General features: G+C 49.3%; 8 protein-coding genes across 8 annotated transcripts; 3 read left to right on the forward strand and 5 right to left on the reverse strand.

Annotated features, from left to right (window-relative positions):
- Positions 1 to 116: 116 nt before the first annotated feature.
- FIESC28_09449 (uncharacterized protein) lies at positions 117 to 5,423 on the forward strand (the record flags this gene model as incomplete). Its single annotated transcript, XM_031163585.1, has 4 exons — positions 117 to 276; positions 330 to 653; positions 702 to 4,807; positions 4,860 to 5,423. The coding sequence occupies 4 exons, from the start codon at positions 117 to 119 to the stop codon at positions 5,421 to 5,423; spliced, it is 5,154 nt and encodes a 1,717-aa protein (XP_031012398.1).
- Positions 5,424 to 5,949: 526 nt separating this feature from the next.
- On the reverse strand, positions 5,950 to 6,436 carry FIESC28_09450 (uncharacterized protein; the record flags this gene model as incomplete). The annotated part of the gene is made up of 3 exons (XM_031163586.1): positions 5,950 to 6,106; positions 6,153 to 6,276; positions 6,322 to 6,436. The coding sequence occupies 3 exons, from the start codon at positions 6,434 to 6,436 to the stop codon at positions 5,950 to 5,952; spliced, it is 396 nt and encodes a 131-aa protein (XP_031012399.1).
- Positions 6,437 to 6,703: 267 nt separating this feature from the next.
- On the reverse strand, positions 6,704 to 7,848 carry FIESC28_09451 (uncharacterized protein; the record flags this gene model as incomplete). The annotated part of the gene is made up of 2 exons (XM_031163587.1): positions 6,704 to 7,602; positions 7,659 to 7,848. The coding sequence occupies 2 exons, from the start codon at positions 7,846 to 7,848 to the stop codon at positions 6,704 to 6,706; spliced, it is 1,089 nt and encodes a 362-aa protein (XP_031012400.1).
- A 1,340-nt stretch (positions 7,849 to 9,188) lies between these two features.
- FIESC28_09452 (uncharacterized protein) lies at positions 9,189 to 9,713 on the forward strand (the record flags this gene model as incomplete). Its single annotated transcript, XM_031163588.1, has 1 exon — positions 9,189 to 9,713. The coding sequence occupies one exon, from the start codon at positions 9,189 to 9,191 to the stop codon at positions 9,711 to 9,713; it is 525 nt and encodes a 174-aa protein (XP_031012401.1).
- Positions 9,714 to 10,031: 318 nt separating this feature from the next.
- On the reverse strand, positions 10,032 to 10,684 carry FIESC28_09453 (uncharacterized protein; the record flags this gene model as incomplete). The annotated part of the gene is made up of 2 exons (XM_031163589.1): positions 10,032 to 10,215; positions 10,266 to 10,684. 2 exons carry the CDS (start codon positions 10,682 to 10,684, stop codon positions 10,032 to 10,034), a joined length of 603 nt encoding a protein of 200 aa, XP_031012402.1.
- A 1,561-nt stretch (positions 10,685 to 12,245) lies between these two features.
- On the forward strand, positions 12,246 to 13,969 carry FIESC28_09454 (uncharacterized protein; the record flags this gene model as incomplete). The annotated part of the gene is made up of 4 exons (XM_031163590.1): positions 12,246 to 12,430; positions 12,477 to 13,253; positions 13,304 to 13,797; positions 13,851 to 13,969. 4 exons carry the CDS (start codon positions 12,246 to 12,248, stop codon positions 13,967 to 13,969), a joined length of 1,575 nt encoding a protein of 524 aa, XP_031012403.1.
- A 423-nt stretch (positions 13,970 to 14,392) lies between these two features.
- Positions 14,393 to 14,884, reverse strand: FIESC28_09455 (uncharacterized protein; the record flags this gene model as incomplete). Its single annotated transcript, XM_031163591.1, has 1 exon — positions 14,393 to 14,884. The coding sequence occupies one exon, from the start codon at positions 14,882 to 14,884 to the stop codon at positions 14,393 to 14,395; it is 492 nt and encodes a 163-aa protein (XP_031012404.1).
- Positions 14,885 to 15,483: 599 nt separating this feature from the next.
- On the reverse strand, positions 15,484 to 16,281 carry FIESC28_09456 (uncharacterized protein; the record flags this gene model as incomplete). The annotated part of the gene is made up of 1 exon (XM_031163592.1): positions 15,484 to 16,281. The coding sequence occupies one exon, from the start codon at positions 16,279 to 16,281 to the stop codon at positions 15,484 to 15,486; it is 798 nt and encodes a 265-aa protein (XP_031012405.1).
- Between the last annotated feature and the right edge of the window lie 374 nt (positions 16,282 to 16,655).

Genomic DNA, 16,655 nt, shown 5'->3' on the forward strand with positions numbered 1-16,655 from the left:
AAAAAGAAGCCCTTGGCGGCCTTCTGCGTTGCTCAGCGACATTCGTTATTGCCGCCGTTGCGACTTACGATACCTGAGACACCGCGCATTTCGTTCGCAACTCCCAAACAGCAGCCATGGCGAGTTCGCCCCCGGCCTCGCCGGGAGGAATCCAAAGGCCGATGAGTGCCATCGCCAGAGCACAACCGAGAAGTACCAGTAGATTGAGCATGTCAAGCAAGGCTGGAGGTGGAAGCAGAGCCTCAGATGAGGACAGCCGGACGGCTGTCAAAGTCGGTATGTCAGCCATTATCACCAACAATTCGAGTTTCTAATCGTTCTTTCTCTAGCCGTTCGTGTACGACCGCCGCTGAAGCCTGAAGATCCTGGCTATGATCTTATTCCTCAGCGATTTCAGAAGGCTATGGTTCACACGACTTCCGACACCAGCCTTGCTATCGATTCACCACAAGGTCGTAAACTATTTGTCTTTGACCGTGTCTTTAGCCCAGAGGTGATGCAAGAGGGTATTTGGGATTATGTCTCCGACTGCATCAATTCATTCATCCAGGGATACAATGTTTCTTTACTTGCATATGGTCAGTCAGGTGCTGGTAAATCCTACACCATGGGCACATCAGGACCTGGCGAGCAGTATGACCAAGAGTTGATGGGTAAGTTGACCAGTCAAGAAGCATTGGACGTGGCTAATATGCGCTTAGGTGTTATTCCTAGAGCTGCCACTGCGCTCTTCGAGAAGCTCGAGACCCCCAAATCTTCTGCCAAAGCCAATCGCAGTTCCCTTTCGCATCTTCGAGGTCCCCGAGGATACAGCCAACAGAGTGCGCTTGGTGACCGCGAGTGGTCGCTAAAAGCCACTTATGTCGAGATTTATAATGAACAGTTGCGCGATCTTCTTGTTTCCGATACAACCCCGATGAACGAGCGCGTTAATGTGGCCATTCGCGAAGATACCAAAGGCAACATCATTTTGACCGGCCTACAACAAGTGGAGATTAACTCAGCGGAGGATCTCATGAATGCTCTCAACTTCGGATCCTCTATTCGTCAGACCGACGCCACCGCCATCAACGCCAAGTCTTCGCGATCCCACGCCGTTTTCTCGCTCAACCTTGTTCAGCGCAAGAATAAATACGGCGCAGGACAGGCCTCCGACAAGCGCCACTCTATGCCAGCCGAGGGATTGTCAGGTCAGGAAGTTTCCATCACTACTGACAGTAAACTTCATTTCGTCGATTTGGCTGGAAGTGAAAGGCTCAAGAATACAGGTGCTCAGGGTGATCGTGCCAAGGAGGGTATCTCGATCAACGGTGGACTTGCCGCACTTGGCAAAGTTATTAGCCAACTTTCATCCAGAAATCCTGGGGCCCACGTTTCATACCGCGATTCCCGACTTACACGATTGCTACAAGACTCGCTTGGTGGTACAGCCATTACCTACATGATTGCTTGCGTTACACCAGCCGAGTTCCATTTGAGCGAAACGTTGAACACAGTCCAATACGCTCAACGAGCCCGAGCTATCCAGTCGAAGCCACGAATCCAGGAGACGGAGCAGGGCGACAGCAAAGCTATCATTGACCGCTTAAAAGCTGAAGTCGCTTTCCTGCGCGAGCAAATCCGCAGCGCTGAGAATGGCGGAAGCCCTCGACGTAACGCCCCATTAACCAACGAGCGATCCGACCGCCAAAACGAGCGCGAGACAGAGCTTCAAAACCAGCTCCTAGACACCCAAGAGAGTTACACTGCTCTCAGCCAGCGCCATGCACGACTCATTGCCGAGCTAGCTCGCGCCCGTGAGAATGAATCTGGCGAGAATCAGCACGACGATATTTCGGGAGATACAGCTGATGATCGCATCAACCGATCAAACTCTTTTGCGCAAGCCGTCGAACAAGTCGTGATGGAGTATGAGAAGACAATCCAGTCTCTGGAACAATCTCTTTCCAGTACTCGCAGCACATTGTCAAATGTCGAGACTAACCTTCTTGAGAGAGAGACAAAATGTGCTTATGTCGAGACCATCAATACCCAACTGCAAACTCGTCTGCAGAAACTTGTTGATCGCGAGAACAACACCGAAAACTACCTTCACGATCTTGAGGCCAAGCTGGATGGTCATACCAGCGGCGAAGAGAAGAACGCAACTATCATCATGGAACTTCGTAAGGAGATTTCCCGTGCTCGAGAGAACGAGGCGTCTTGTGAAGACTACATTTCAACCCTCGAGGAGCGTCTGGCTGAAGCTGACCAAGACGGCGAGCTGATGCAACGCGAGATCGATCGACTTGAGCAGGTGGTTGAACGACAAAGGAGCCTTGGTAAACTCGATTCTCTCCTTTACGAGCTTGACCAGATCCAAGATGGCAAGGAACCTGGAACTGAGAATGGGGTAGAGAACCACGCCGAGTCAGCTAACGGTGTTGCGGCTCGTCGTGCTATTGCTGAACATTCCCGAAACTTGTCCCACGTTAGTCGACATAGTCAGATGGAAGAGCCCATTCCTGAAGGTGATGAGGAACAAGAACAGTCTCGCACTAAGATCGGCACTCTCAAGGAGGTGGACGAGGATTCTCTGCGCTTGGAGAAGCCTTCTGAGCAGGGACCTCCCCCAAGCCCAGCTCAGTCCAAATTTGTTGCTGACAAGCTCGAGAACGTCACGCAGGAGCTGTTCGATTTGCGTGTAGAGCATGAGTCCACTCTTAATGACTACGACTCGCTCCATGCCAAGTACGAATCAGCCATGCGTAGACTGGCTGAGATGCAGGATGCTGTTGATGAGGCTCGTCACTCACACCAACAGCGCCAATCCGTAATCTCTGTCGCCACACCTACGCGCACCACTCGGCCCGAGTCTTTCTTGTCTGACACTAGGACTAACGACCTGAAGACTGGCCCTCGATCCTCCTTCACCCGGTCACTCTCTTCGGAGCTGTCTTCTGCCATGGACTCGCCTGCGACAGCTGCTTCATCAAACGGCGATATTCTCTCTGACGATGAAACCGCTACCACTAAGCCTGCGGCGGCATCTACAGATACCTTGACCAACGATGAGAGCGTCGAGCTTGCTGCAGAACTCGAGCGACTTAAGTCGATGGCTCAGGAACGTGAGGCTGCCGAGCAAGAACTCGCCGAGAGATATGCTCAACTTGAGTCTAAACACAACGAGACCCTCGATATTGTTGAGGAGCTCAAGACAGACCTATCACGGGCCCGTGTCATGGAAGCTACTTCACCTCGTTCTAGCACTCCTGTTATTCGACGCAAGTCAAGCCAGAATCTGCTGGTAGTCGATCGTGCCCAACGCTCATTTTCATCACTGCGAAACATTGCTGCTGAGAACTTTGGCAGTCACCCCGAGGCTATGCAGAGCTTCGAGCTGAACCTGAACGCTGCTATACATGAACTCACCGTCAGAAGCGAGCGGATCCAGGAGCTCGAGGCTGATGTAGCGGCCGCCAAGAAGGAGATGGAAACTAAGATGACCATTATCTCGGGACTGACAAGGGAGCGGTCCAGTTTGAAGGCCAGCCCTGTGGAGATGTCGATGGTTGCAACACTTCGAGATCAGCTTGAGCAGAACGAGAGACAACTCTCTGAAACTAGAAATGCCCACATGGCTCGCGAGCAAGCACTCACAACTGAGCTCGAGTCTTTGCGCCAGGCCCTGGAAGCCACTTCTAGTACCCAAGAGCCCGACAATGCTGACTCTAAGTACGAGAAGCGGGTTGCCGAGCTCCAGAGCGAGCTTGCTACCTGGGAGAGGAAGCACAAGGAGGCTCTCGATTCTATGGAGAACACTGAGACTCAGATGCGTGGCACAATTGGACAGCTTGAGGCACAGGTTGCATCGAACCAAGCTCAACGATCCCTGACGAATGGTGACAAGGACGAGTCAACTAAGGATGCTGAGCAACGACAACAGAACCTCATTGGCTTCCTGCGCCATGAGATCGATGAGTACAAGGCTATTATCAACAGCAACGCTACCAAGGTTGCCGAATTGGAGCAGGCTCATGCTGCGGCTCGTGCTGAGTTAGACGAACTCCACAAGGCCCACCAGGCGGTCAAGGAGGATAACGCTCGTCAGCTGGAACTTGTCGCTAAGCTCCAGGAGCAGATCGCTGCTCATGGCGATTCTGCACAGACCAACGCGACCATCGAGGAATTGAAGGCCCAACACGCCAAGGCCCTGGCTGATCTGAAGACCGCCGAACAGAAGGGTTACGAAGAGCAGGTTGAGGTCTTGCTGTCCGAGCATGCCGAGAGTGCCCAGCAATTGGAGACAGAGCTCGCCGAGACAAGAGACGAGCTTAACAAGGCGTCTTCTCACGTTGCTAATGCCCTGGGTCTCGATGCCGACGTTGGAAAGCTTGCGGAGCGTATCGACGAGCTCGCTGCCAGCAAGAAGGCTCTTGATGTCGAGCAGGCAAAGCGAAGCGAGATTGAGTCATCAGTCACCGAGCTTACAGCTATTAACGAACAAATCATGAAGGACTTTGAAGATGCTAAGAAAGCTTTGGCTGACATGATTGACGGGGGTGCCGCGTCAGGCCCATTGGTGGAGCAGATCAAGCTCGCCAAGAAGAGAATGACAGATCTCGACGATCGAAGCAAGAAGAACAGCCGATTGGTGGAGGAGTTGGAAGAGCAGCTCCAGAACAACTTTGACGAAGTTCAGATTACCAACAACCGCCTGAGCACTCTCCAAACCGAGCGCAATACTAAGTTGGATGAGGCCAATGCAGCCACCGCACGCCTCACAGCTGAGTTGGAAGTCCTCAAGGAAGATTATACCGCTCTTCAGGTGAGTTCGGGACTCAAACTGGCGATCCATGGATTTTACTGACAAGAACCAGAACAAGATGGATGAAGTGGCAGCTGGTATTCAACGCTCCAACTCCAACTCAACCATTCGCAAGAGCGCATCTCATGTTTCTCTGCCATCACCCCCACCAGCAATCCCGCTTCCTCCTCTGCCAAACGGCGCACAATCTCCCGTCAACGGCACCCCCGGTTCCCCCACTAGTGCGCGTCCAATGAGCAAGGATAACCTCAACATCTCTCAAATTACTGAGGATCAAGAGGCACGCATTCGAACGATTGAGAAGCACCTTACTGCCGAGCGACAGCTTACTCAAACTCTTGAGGAGGCACTTACCGATTTGGAAAGGCAGACTAACAAAGTTAAGGCCGATTGTGATGCCTGGAAGAAGCGCGCTGGTGAGCTAGAGGCTGAGGTGAAGGAGCTCAAGGACCGTCCACCACCTGAGCCCGTTCAAGACAACCGCTGGAGTCTTCAAGCTGTTGAGGAGGAGCGCAAGAAGCGACAAGCGGCTGAAGCTGCTCGACGTCAACTCGAGGAGCGCATGAATGCCATCAATAAGGGGAAGAAGAAGAAGGGAAGCCTGAACTGCTTCTAGGTTGGCTCACTGTGACAGTCGATTCTGCGATATGCACTGGAGCCAATGACGAGGGTTCAAAACGGGGTTGATTGGGATGGGACTTTTTGCAATGCCTTTATGTGTCACCATGTTTCTGCTTTGATGTTGTTCACTATATTCCCCCTCGAGTTTATGGTCTGGCGACTTCCGTCGGGCATCCCAACCAAGTTTTCAGCACTGGCCAGGAGTTTGGGAGGATTTATTATTTCTTGTTTTTGTTTTCTTGCCATGGGGAGAGATCTTTCACCTACACGAGCGGCTCGATGCAAAAGATGTCTGTTATTTGGGTTCTGCCATTGTACATGTGTGTCATTTCTCTGCTTTTTCTCATTTCCATTTCTCCCCAGATGGAGGGAACTTGGGTGGCAGGACTTTTATTGAAGGATGAGCGGAAGATGGGACGACTTTTATGAGGGGCCCCGATTGGGGTCGCATTACAATTACATATATGGGACCTTAATGGCTCCAAACGATAGTGGTAAATACTAGTTCAAAACCTTTTTAATCATTCGCTTGTTTCGTCTTCCTCTGATGGGAGTACTTCTGGAAACCAACCGTACTGTGAGAAGTCTACTGAGTGTTCGCCCATGGCATTCGTTTCGACCTCTACGCCTTCTGCCTCAAGGGCTTCAGCTTGTGATCGTGATCCTCCTGGTTGAGATCTGCTGAGTGAGTCGGAGTCTTGGAGTAGAGCATAAACCAACTAACCTTGGCGATATTTGTCCCTTGGAGTTGATGACTCTTTGCCATGGTACATTATCGTGGTTAAAGTGTTGAGATGGGTCGGCGGGGAGATGTTTTAGACAGACGCCCACTTGACGAGGTCTTTGTGCTAGATCGTGTTAGACGGAGATTTGTGTGCTGGAGGTGAACTGACGAGTTCCCACGAGGGCGGCGATGTGTCCGTACGTGGTGACTTTGCCGTAGGGGATTTCTTGGACGGCTGAGTAGACGGCGTAGAAGAAGGCTTGTGCTTCATCTGAACGAGGCATTCTGTTGATATGACACACGAGTGCCTATTAAAGGACAATCAATATTTTGCTAAGGACTCTGTCTGCTCTGTATGTGATGAAGACTGTCAATCGCAGTCATTATCTCAAAGGGCGTGATGCACATTGCGGGGTATGTAATTATCCAGTTATTCAAAGCATTGAAGGAAACTTGTTGTTTGCCAATAATTGCTTTGTTTGGTCATTCATCATCCATTAGGTCTATCTCTATCTCTTCTCTATAATGGTATCCTTAAACAAAAACTGCATCTAGCTCTCAATGTTCTTCTGGTTCACCAACACGTATCGGTAGCGAGCCTTGCCATTCTCCATATCCACAATAGCTTGGTTAGCGTCCTCCATGGGTCGCTTCTCGATCCAAGGCTTGACGTTCTTCTTAACAGCAAGCTCAAGCATCTCCTCGATATCGGCGGGAGATCCGATAAGACTGCCGCTGAGCTTGAATTGACCCTTGATAAGGGCGAAGGCGTTGACGGGAGGAAGCTCACCAGAGTCGGGAGCGCCGACCTGGACGAAGTTGCCGCCGTGGCGGAGGAGCTTGAAGTAGTCGCTGAAGGGCATCTTGCTGCTGGAAACAGTGCAGACAATCAGGTCGACGGTCTTGGCGTACTTGTCAGACCAGCCCTCATCGTCGTCAGTAGCGATGTAAGAGTCGGCGCCGAGAGCAAGGACCTCATCTCTCTTGGAGGCCTTGCGGGAGATACCGACGACCTTGTCAGCACCAAGGGCCTTGGCGAAGAGAACACCAAAGTGACCCAGACCACCAACACCGACGATACCGACAGTCTTTCCAGGACCGCAGCCGTTGTTGCGGAGAGGAGCGTAGACGGTGACACCACCGCAGAGCATGGGAGCGGCGACTTCGGAGGCAAGACCCTCGGGGATCTTGACGACGAAGCGAGAGTCGGTACGGTTGTAGTCGGCGTATCCACCGTAGGACTTGCCGATGCCGTCGGGGTAGACGGAGCCGTAGGTGCTGACCATCTCGGGGCAGTAGTTGACTCGGCCGGCGGAGCACTCGGTGCAGTCCTCTCGGAGGCAGCTGCGGGCCTGAGCGCCTACACCGACGCGGTCACCGACCTTGATGTTCTTGACATTTTGACCGACCTTGACGGCCTTGCCGACGATTTCGTGACCGACACAGCAGGCTTCATATTGTTAGCGATTTGTTCTTTGGAAGTTCAGTGAGAGTGAGGTAACTTACGGAAAGGTGTCTCGCCCCAGCCAGATTTGAGAATGTGAAGGTCGGAACCGCAGATACCGCAGTGAGTGATCTTGATATCAACGTCGTTCTCCTCCCACTTCTTGGGCTCGAAAGAGCCCCATTCCATCTTTCCGTTGACGGAGTCGGGGTCACGACCCATCCAGCCCTTGAACTCGTAGTCGGTAGACATATTGTATAAGTGTGTGTAAGTTGGGGTATAAGTTGTGAGTGTTGTAGTTATTGTTGAGGATATGTATATGGGAGATAGTAATGGTATGAAGAAATCGTCAATTGAGGTTCTATCTGTCTGTCTTTATATATACCATGATCGATCATCAAAATTCCATGGACATCCAAGGCAAAGGTCGGATCCGATCTACTCCACAACGTCATAGAAAGAAAAAAATCAATTCTAGAAAGAATTTATCAGCATCGACATCTGGATATAGTCGGAGTTAATGGCACAGCGTAGTAGTGTAAGAAAATGGAAGCCATCGCCGGTGCTTGTCCACTAAAAGGGCCGCATGTCAAGCACAGGTCAAGGTGACGTGCTCCAGCGTGAAGCGGGTCGCCACGAGGTTACGGATACCATGGCAGATTGATCGGTAGTTACTATGCATTTATGACGAAGCAGTATTATGGGTACAATCACTATGGATACTTGGTATCTATCTACAGTGACAGACAGGTACATGCAGACAGGTACAGTACAGTGCAGTACTGATCGGAGATAGTCGTTATGTACGCCAAGATCGATGGTTTGTCTCGTCTAGGATGTCTGATCAAGGATCTGACATCAGTAGGACAAGACCTACAAGACCTAAAACCCGACAGCCAGGAATGCTTCAAACTCTTTTCGGGCCCTTGATGTCAGCAGGTTGCATTAGCGTCTTCGATAGAAGCTCCACAATTAGATCTGATTGATTAATTCCATGGGATGAATACCTAGTGAGGCATGCATGAGACGAAGGAATAGGAATCTGTTGGTTCCTGTCAGCAATTAGATGCATATACTATTATAATCTCCGTTGCTGATTTCTAAACTCCATCTGTCCATCTTCTTTCTCTCCTTTCTCTATTCTTTGGGCTTGAATTGCATTCCACGTCAGCATAATACAGAAGGAAAAAAGACTGGAGCCACTCAATCGCTCAATCGCACTCTGTACGTAAGAAGGCCGTCCCGTCCTCCACTCCAAATGGCGGCACCGCAACAACAACCGGATTTGCTTACTCAACCTCCGATCCCGAGATGCCGACAATTAACGGAACTGAAGGACCCGGAAGATGATTGGACGGGCATCACTGAAGCCAGGGATAGGAGGAGAAGACAGAACCGCTTGAACCAGAGAGCTTTTCGTCAGTACTCTACTCACCGTATATTCGACCGAAGCCAAAAAGCGGTACAACTGACAGCGTCAAGGGAAACGGAAAGCTCGGGTCTCTCGCTATGATGAGCTGTCTGATGGCACCCTCATCTTTACGACTCCTCGCGAACGCGCGGTTGCATATGCTTTCATGCAACTAGTCCAAATGCAACACTCTCTCCAATCTCACCGTCCAGCTGTTCTCCCCTCACTGATTCGTCTCAATGCCGTTAATGCCGTATCCAACAATGCGCTGCACATCGGTATCCCGCTCGAAGGTCTATGCTGCGACGATGTGATATCCCCGTGGAACACTTTCGGCCCTAAACTCCTCGACACTTGTCCCGAGTCTTTGCGACCTACAGAGTTGCAGACCGAAATCGAGCACCATCCTTGGGTGGATTTGCTACCTATTCCGAGGTTAAGAGATAATATGCTAAAGGCATATTCTAGTGGTGTTATTGACGAGGATGAGCTGTGCATTGATATCCTTGGACTCATGAGTAGCCAAGGTTTGGACGATGCATACCTTATTGTTTGGGGAGAGGCGCATGATGCGAGGAGTTGGGAAGTGAGTGAGGGCTTTCTCAGGAAATGGGGCTGGTTGTTAAAGGGCTGTTCTGAGTTGGTTGAGTCAACGAATCGATGGCGACAACAAAGAGGTGAGACGACATTGAATATCCAGATCTGATTAGACTGTGACTATACTGCGACGACCAACCGAATCGATTCGGAACGCCATCACTTAAATTACCCTAACAAGGGCAATGATACATAAACTATCATGAACGAAAGTTACGAAGAAGAAGAAGAAAAAAGCAAGCTACAAATCGAAGACCACCGCTCGTTACTGATTCCAGCAATACGCCTGTCCCTGATTGCGATCAGCACAACTGGCCGTGAATGGATTACTGGAAGGTCTTCCGCTGCAAAAGTCCTTGATTCCCCAGTTACCGTGACAGTACAAGTATCCATCTTGAGCTGCGACAGCAACGTCTACACAAATAAGTTAGCATTTACGACGGAGCAGAAAAGAGGAGGGGGTCTTCCCCAGGTCGATGGACGTTCGCTTTAAACGCTCGTCAATGTCCTCCATGTCGATCCTACCCTTGGGAGTCTTTTTCCAGCAACCACAATTGAACCAACGGTCGTCTCTGAGATTGCACTGCGTGCACGAATCCTGAAAGTTTCCACTACCAAAATATTAGCATTTCCTCCTCAGAAATTGACTCTTTCTACTTACTTCTTTCCCTGGTACAGCTCTCCATCCCGGTTGACAAGACACTTGCCCAGCTCAAGCCAGGTGCAGATGAAATTGCCCTTCTTGTTCGGGCACTCAGCCACGATCCATGGTGAATTCTTGTACCCGAAGTTGTACCCGTTCTTCATGGGGTTCTTGTCGTCGGGTTTGGCGAGGTAGTAGCGGACGTTCTTGCACTTGTCGAGAAACCCACCGGTTTTAAAGCGGGATTCGATCTTGGCGCGGGCTTGGAGGGCGGCGTAGTTGGAGTCCCAGTCGCGGTTAGTGAGGGTGTGGGATGTGCCGTTGTTGTCGGTGATGGTGATGCTTTTGGTGAGTTCAGAGGAGGAGGAGGAGGGAGGTTGGGAGGGGGTTGTGGCGAAGACCCCAATGGCCAAAGTTAAAAGAAGTTTGAAATGCATTTTAGCGAGTGAAATTGTTGTTTTCAATGGATGTTTTTGTTGTTAATGAGTGAATCTGTTTGAATCTGGGTTCATGGTGGTTCTATATAGATCGACATCGGGAATCTGATCAGGGCATCAAGTTGACATAGCCGACTTGCTTAACGAGACCAACCCGAGGAGATCGAGCTCAGACATATCGCTTTGATCTAATTTCTATAGATGGCCGAGTACCTGTATTGATTTACGCGAACATGGCTATTTTCGAGGCATGGAACAAAGGTATTTGGAGTTCAACATTCCCATGATCCTGGCTCTGTACCAGGTTGAGACTCTGTCTGTGGTGTTATACGACTTGACAAACTTGAGACATACATATCTGTCAAAGAATCTGTTGCACGAAGTTGGGTGTTCGAGAAGGCCGAGTATCTTACCTAGAGGGCTGTTCGAGAATCATGAAAGAACCACCCTATCATGAGATGCATGTTGTGAAATGCGAGATACCAACACCTGGTCAACGAATATGAAGCGAGTACTATGAAAAAAAGGTATTGGTAGAGAAGTGCTGCCTCTGGTGTGCTTTAACCTCGTTTAGTGGGCGAGTTGGAGTTGTAGCACTGGTATAGTATAGTAGCTAATTCTGCAGTTTGGATTAAGTCGTTTTCCACGGCACAATGAATACAGACCACGCATGCAATTAATCAGTATTGTTTACGTGCCGAAGTGAGTTCGCCGACCCTTCGAGTCTAGGATATAAAATGCCATGGAAGTCGTCAAAGATCACATAAACCTTGACAAAGTCCCCTCTCTTATGACCTCGAGTGGAACAACACGGACAGTTTTACTGCAATAGCTATTATCAAATCGCTCCCCATGATCCCCTTCCGAGGCTTACCGAAATCAGAAGATTTAGTTACCAAGTGTTTGCAGTGTAGACGAAAGGTAGAGAACCTCAGGTATACATCGGGCCCGGCACGAGATCATAGAGCGGCCTTGGGTTTAAATATCAGCGCCTATTCCGTTTGCCATGCTCTGATTTCTTGGTTTTGGTGGCCTCCTTCGGATGATCCTCCACGCTGGAAATCCCATTAGGAGTGATACGTGGTGGGCTGAACATGTGCCATGGCCTGGGTCAAGTGTGCTGCGAGGACCTTTGTCCGCTTCTGTGAAGAGAGACCTTTTCCAGTATCAAGACTAGTTATGATCCAAGAGACTGTCTTCGGTCCTATCATAAAAAGAAAGGACAAGCGAGACAGACGTCGAGTTGTGGTGATGAACAAAGAAACCAAAGAGAACCAAGCCCAGAAAGTTTTTGGACGTTCTTTGTCAAAAGGATCAACCGACGTCATGCAGACTGTCTGAATTAGCATGTCTTGGGATCGAAATAGAGTATGGCTTGCTGCAAGGTCCAAGTTCGTCTTTGAACAAACATGGCTCGTGTAAGTCTCATGGCTTGGCTCCCACCACCAGCACGAGCCTTCGTAACGAACAAATACCAGAACATGTCTTCATCTCGCCCACCCTGAAAGCAGTTTACCAAAATTCAATCTCTAGTCGATCCTTTTGCCGTGTGTTCTCCACGATGCGTCGTTTCCTATCAGTTTTGCTCTTTATGAGAGCAGCGCTCGCCTCATCCTGCGATGCAGAGCCATTGGTTCTGCCCCTTCGAGATGTCCAGGTACTTGGCGACAATAGACAGTCTATCATGAGAGGTATACCAGCGGAAGTTGGGACTCCGCCGCAGAAGATTGTGCTCTTACCCTGGGCGTATGATTGATACCCGATTATTTCTGCACTCGGCTAACCTTGACAGCGATTTGAATAATACCATCATCTACAACAGCGAGCCGTACTGCATGAACGACACAATGTACAGCGAAAAGTCCTGCATGGTCGAAAGAGGTGGCCTCTTCAACGAAAAGAATTCTACAAGTTTCAGCAAGGCCAAGAACCTCATCGGAGCAGGCGGCGCGCCAAACGAGACGATCTTTAAAGGCAGTGTCTACGGCATTAAGACTCTTCCTGAAAAGAGCATTGGGGGTATCGACAAGCTCAAACTCGAAGGCTCAGTTGAAGTTCCCAAGTTTTCTTTTGGTATACCAACATCCAACTGGGACGACAGCCACACCACTCTCAGCGCCCTCGGTCTTGGTCGTAACTCAACATATCTCAATGCTTTGCGAAAAGCGGAGAAGATAACTTCAAGAGTATGGTCTATATTCTGGGGCCAGTTCAGTCGTGAGAAGCCCTTCGATGGGTCGCTCATGCTAGGCGGATATGATGAGGCAAAGGTCACAGGGAAGAATTATACTGCGCCTTTGGTGTATGACCATTTCGATAAACCGCAAGGTTGCTATACGGGCATGAGGGTTACTGTGAGGGACATCACGATAAACTTTGTCGGCGGAACAAATGCGAGTCTCTTTACTGCAGGCACAGCGTTGAATTTCTGCATTGATCCTGCCCATGTTCTTCTTATGCAAGCACCGACAGATGTTTTTGACAAGTTTAAGAGCATCGCTGGGGTTGAAGGTGGCCATTCCACATCGGACCTGCACTGGATGGCTTTCCAACCAAGTAAAAGAAAGCAGTAAGTAGCCCATCCCGACCAGTCCCTTTATCTCTAACGTAGGTATGCAGATTCCATGGCGATCTCACCTTTTATCTCGACGCTGGTCTCGAGATCCGCGTCCCGAATAACCAATTCGTATTCCCAGAAGCAGAAATCGACAAAGCTGGTTCGAGAGTGTTAAACCAGACTCAAAAGAGCATTCTCATTAATGATATTGAGGATGAAGCACTGATTCTGGGAAGATATTTCCTTACCGCGGCATATCTGATGGTCAACCAGGATGCGGGGACTTTTACACTGTGGAAAGCGAATGTTACAGAGGAGAGTAAGCCAGTGAGGGTGTTTGATGAGACGACGGGAGAGAAGTGCGGTGATAAAGCAAGTGGCGTAATGCAGCCTTCTGCTTCTTCGACTGCAAAGCCAGACGAAAGCCAAGAAGGGAGGACATCGCCTTCTGGTGGAGTGATTGGCGGTATTGTAGTTGGCTCTATTCTCGGAGCAACTCTTATTGCGGCCGGTGTTTACTATGCTTTGTCCCAATACCGGAAAAGGAGAATGAAGAGTAAGTCAACCTTTGGACACGAATACTCAATAAAGAAGCTGACAATTTGGCAGAGAATACTTTCTACTACTATCCTGCGCATGAAGATATGCAGAGGTCGAATGTGCATGAGATGGATAGTACTAGCAGTCCACAGGCAGCCAAACCACAGCGGAAGATCATCGTATTTTGATTTCAGTTGTTTGTTCTGATTGTTTGAATGTATGGATTAATAGTGGGAGATCGCTTGTATTGTGTATATAGAAATAATCTTAGATAGTTTCACCTTTGGCCAGGCACTTCAAGACCTTTTAGCTTCTTGAGTTTCTTATGTTTCAAGCTTCACCATAAGATTGGACCAACTTTAGACAGTGAGCAATACTTCACCGGGGTGATTGGTGCGAGTCCCAGTACCGTTGGAACAAAATAGCCAATACAAGGAAGTGAAGCCCAGTATGAGAACTCGAGAGAAATCAAAGATAGGAAAGGATAGATAAAGATACAAAGCAACACAGATTGGAGGTCTTCAGTTATAGTAAGCCTATTGAACGTCCTAAATGAACCCCTAGTCGGAATATCCTCAAACTTCCAATCCCCAGGACTGCAGCAGGGCCCTTCAAGAGAACCATCTCTCGACCATAACCTCGGGAATTCGAAGATACGTATTAGCAAACAACATGATAAGGACCACCACAATGGTTCCCCACGCTTCCGGAGGCATATATGATTTATCATCATCTATTTCCCAAGTTCCCCAGTCGTAGTTGGGATCGTTGCGATGCGCACCACTGAGCTTGTAATCTATTCCCAGAAGCGTCAATAGCATGAGGTTGAACCGAAAAAATGTCTCAAAGAAATAGCCCAAATTGTCTCCGAAACGCAATGCATTATATAGTTTGAATGCTAGGATGGCGTAGGCAAAACAAGAGATGATCAGTGTTGAGTATAGCTCTCTGATCTCAGATACCTGTTGTGGAGGTGGGCCGGCAGAGAAAAGTCCCCAGCGGTCTGGGATGTGAAGAGTCTCCGACTGTATGGAATACGCTCGACGGGCCAGTGCAAGTTGCTTAGAGCTAATGACCCGGTGGCAGGGTTTGGGATCAGTCATGTTGATGATCTTTGTGAAGTTATCATGCTCAGGTTGGGCTTTCTAGGGAAGTGGTTGTTTCCAAGCGTTATAGGTTCATGAAAGAAAGGAAGCATACCACAAGAGGGAGCATGTGTGGGTATTTTGATGCTGCTGAAATCCCGGGAACTGCCATCGCAGAATTGGGGAATGAGCTTTTATATTCCTGTAAGGTAAGTTTCAAGTTGTGTCCTTATCGCTTGTTGACTTTCGCAAGAAGAAAACTTTGGCAGTGGAGGCTGCTAGCTACTGCGACAAGTTTGTCCATGATTGGAGATGAAGCTGAGGTAATTGGTGCCTGACTGGATGATGACTGTGAAGTCTAACTTAAGCTCCTGAGGTTGTACTTTCTGGAAAGATTTAAGGATCAGGAAGCAAGAGCTTAAAGGACTCCCGAATGTTTTACGAGCTGCGATTACCTACACTCTCCTTTTAACAGTTACACATTTCGCTTACTAGTTCTTCTTGAATGATCTACGAATGTGATCCAGTAAGTCATGGCAGGTTCTTCCATCATACTTGGTATTCGGATAGCAATTGTGACATCTAGGTAGGAAAGCTTAGATACAAGCAGGAAATCCTCAGTTCGGTAGCTGTACTCCAGCCTCTTTGGCTAGCCTCAAGATCTCGTTTGTTACAGCCCCCACGTCGTGACTCTTGATCGGTATTCGATGCCCGCCATCCCATTCGACCAGAGTGGTTGTGCCAGTTTCGCAGTAGTTGTTCAAAAGGATCCTATGCTGCTCCATTCCTCCATCCCGAAGTCCATGGACGTGTAGTGTTGGTATACTCAAGACATGGTCACCCTTGTTCGACTCGGGCCAGTCTTTAAACTCCGAACTCAACATTGCCGCATCGACAATTGGTGGTGGCTGCTGCAGGCGATGGTCAAGTGTGATCAGAGGTGCTCTTCCGGCCATGAGTACGCCAAACTTAAACCGAGTCAAGCTCTCATCCGCCCCAAACTGCTCCGTGATCTTCTGCTGCGTCCATAACAAACTCGCTGCGATTTTGGCACCTTGGGAGAAACCAAGAATGCCGACCCACTCTCCGGTCCCGGGATCGTTGTCCATAGCTCGGCGGGTCTGGTTCCGAATTAACTCGGCAGCAGCCTCGGGCTCGATCGCCTCGTGGTCGGGTTGCCATCGGAGCCAGCGTCGAAAAGGCCCGTATTCACCGTATACGCTGACGATGTCGGGATGAGGAGCTGAGATAAAGGGCGCTTGCATAAAAACGAGGCGGAGAGAGGATCTGAGGTGGGCGATGAGAACGCGGCATTGTAGCTCAAAGACTTCTGCATTGACACCGCCGCCGTGGAGACAAAGAATGCGGGGAAGATGAAGCGTTTCTGAACCGTTGGAAGATTGTGTTTGTGTCATTTTGATCACTGGATCACTGACAAGAGTTGGAAAGAGTCTGAAGTTAGCAGTTTTGGTGGTTTTACAAGAAAGCGTTTTCTTCGGTACTAAGACACCGATGTAAGCTATAGGCACTACAGGTACCCTTTGAGCACAGAGCTCGGGTAAGCTTTCAGTCACATTCCCGTAATCAGATGCATTCGGAGTCCGAAATGTGCAGCATAACAATCAATGACAATGCATCGTATAAAAGATGATACTAATCCCAAAAGATCCCCGGCATAATTATCATCAGAGTTAAGTCAACATTTATAAATTCACATGCTAGACCCTTCCATCACTTTAATCACCTTGTTTACGGTGGAAGCTCTCCCATTGGTCGACAGCGTGGCAGT

Source organism: Fusarium coffeatum (genome assembly GCF_003316985.1).
Source record: "Fusarium coffeatum strain FIESC_28 chromosome Unknown BRIP53273_contig_241, whole genome shotgun sequence".
Lineage (NCBI taxonomy): Eukaryota > Fungi > Ascomycota > Sordariomycetes > Hypocreales > Nectriaceae > Fusarium > Fusarium coffeatum.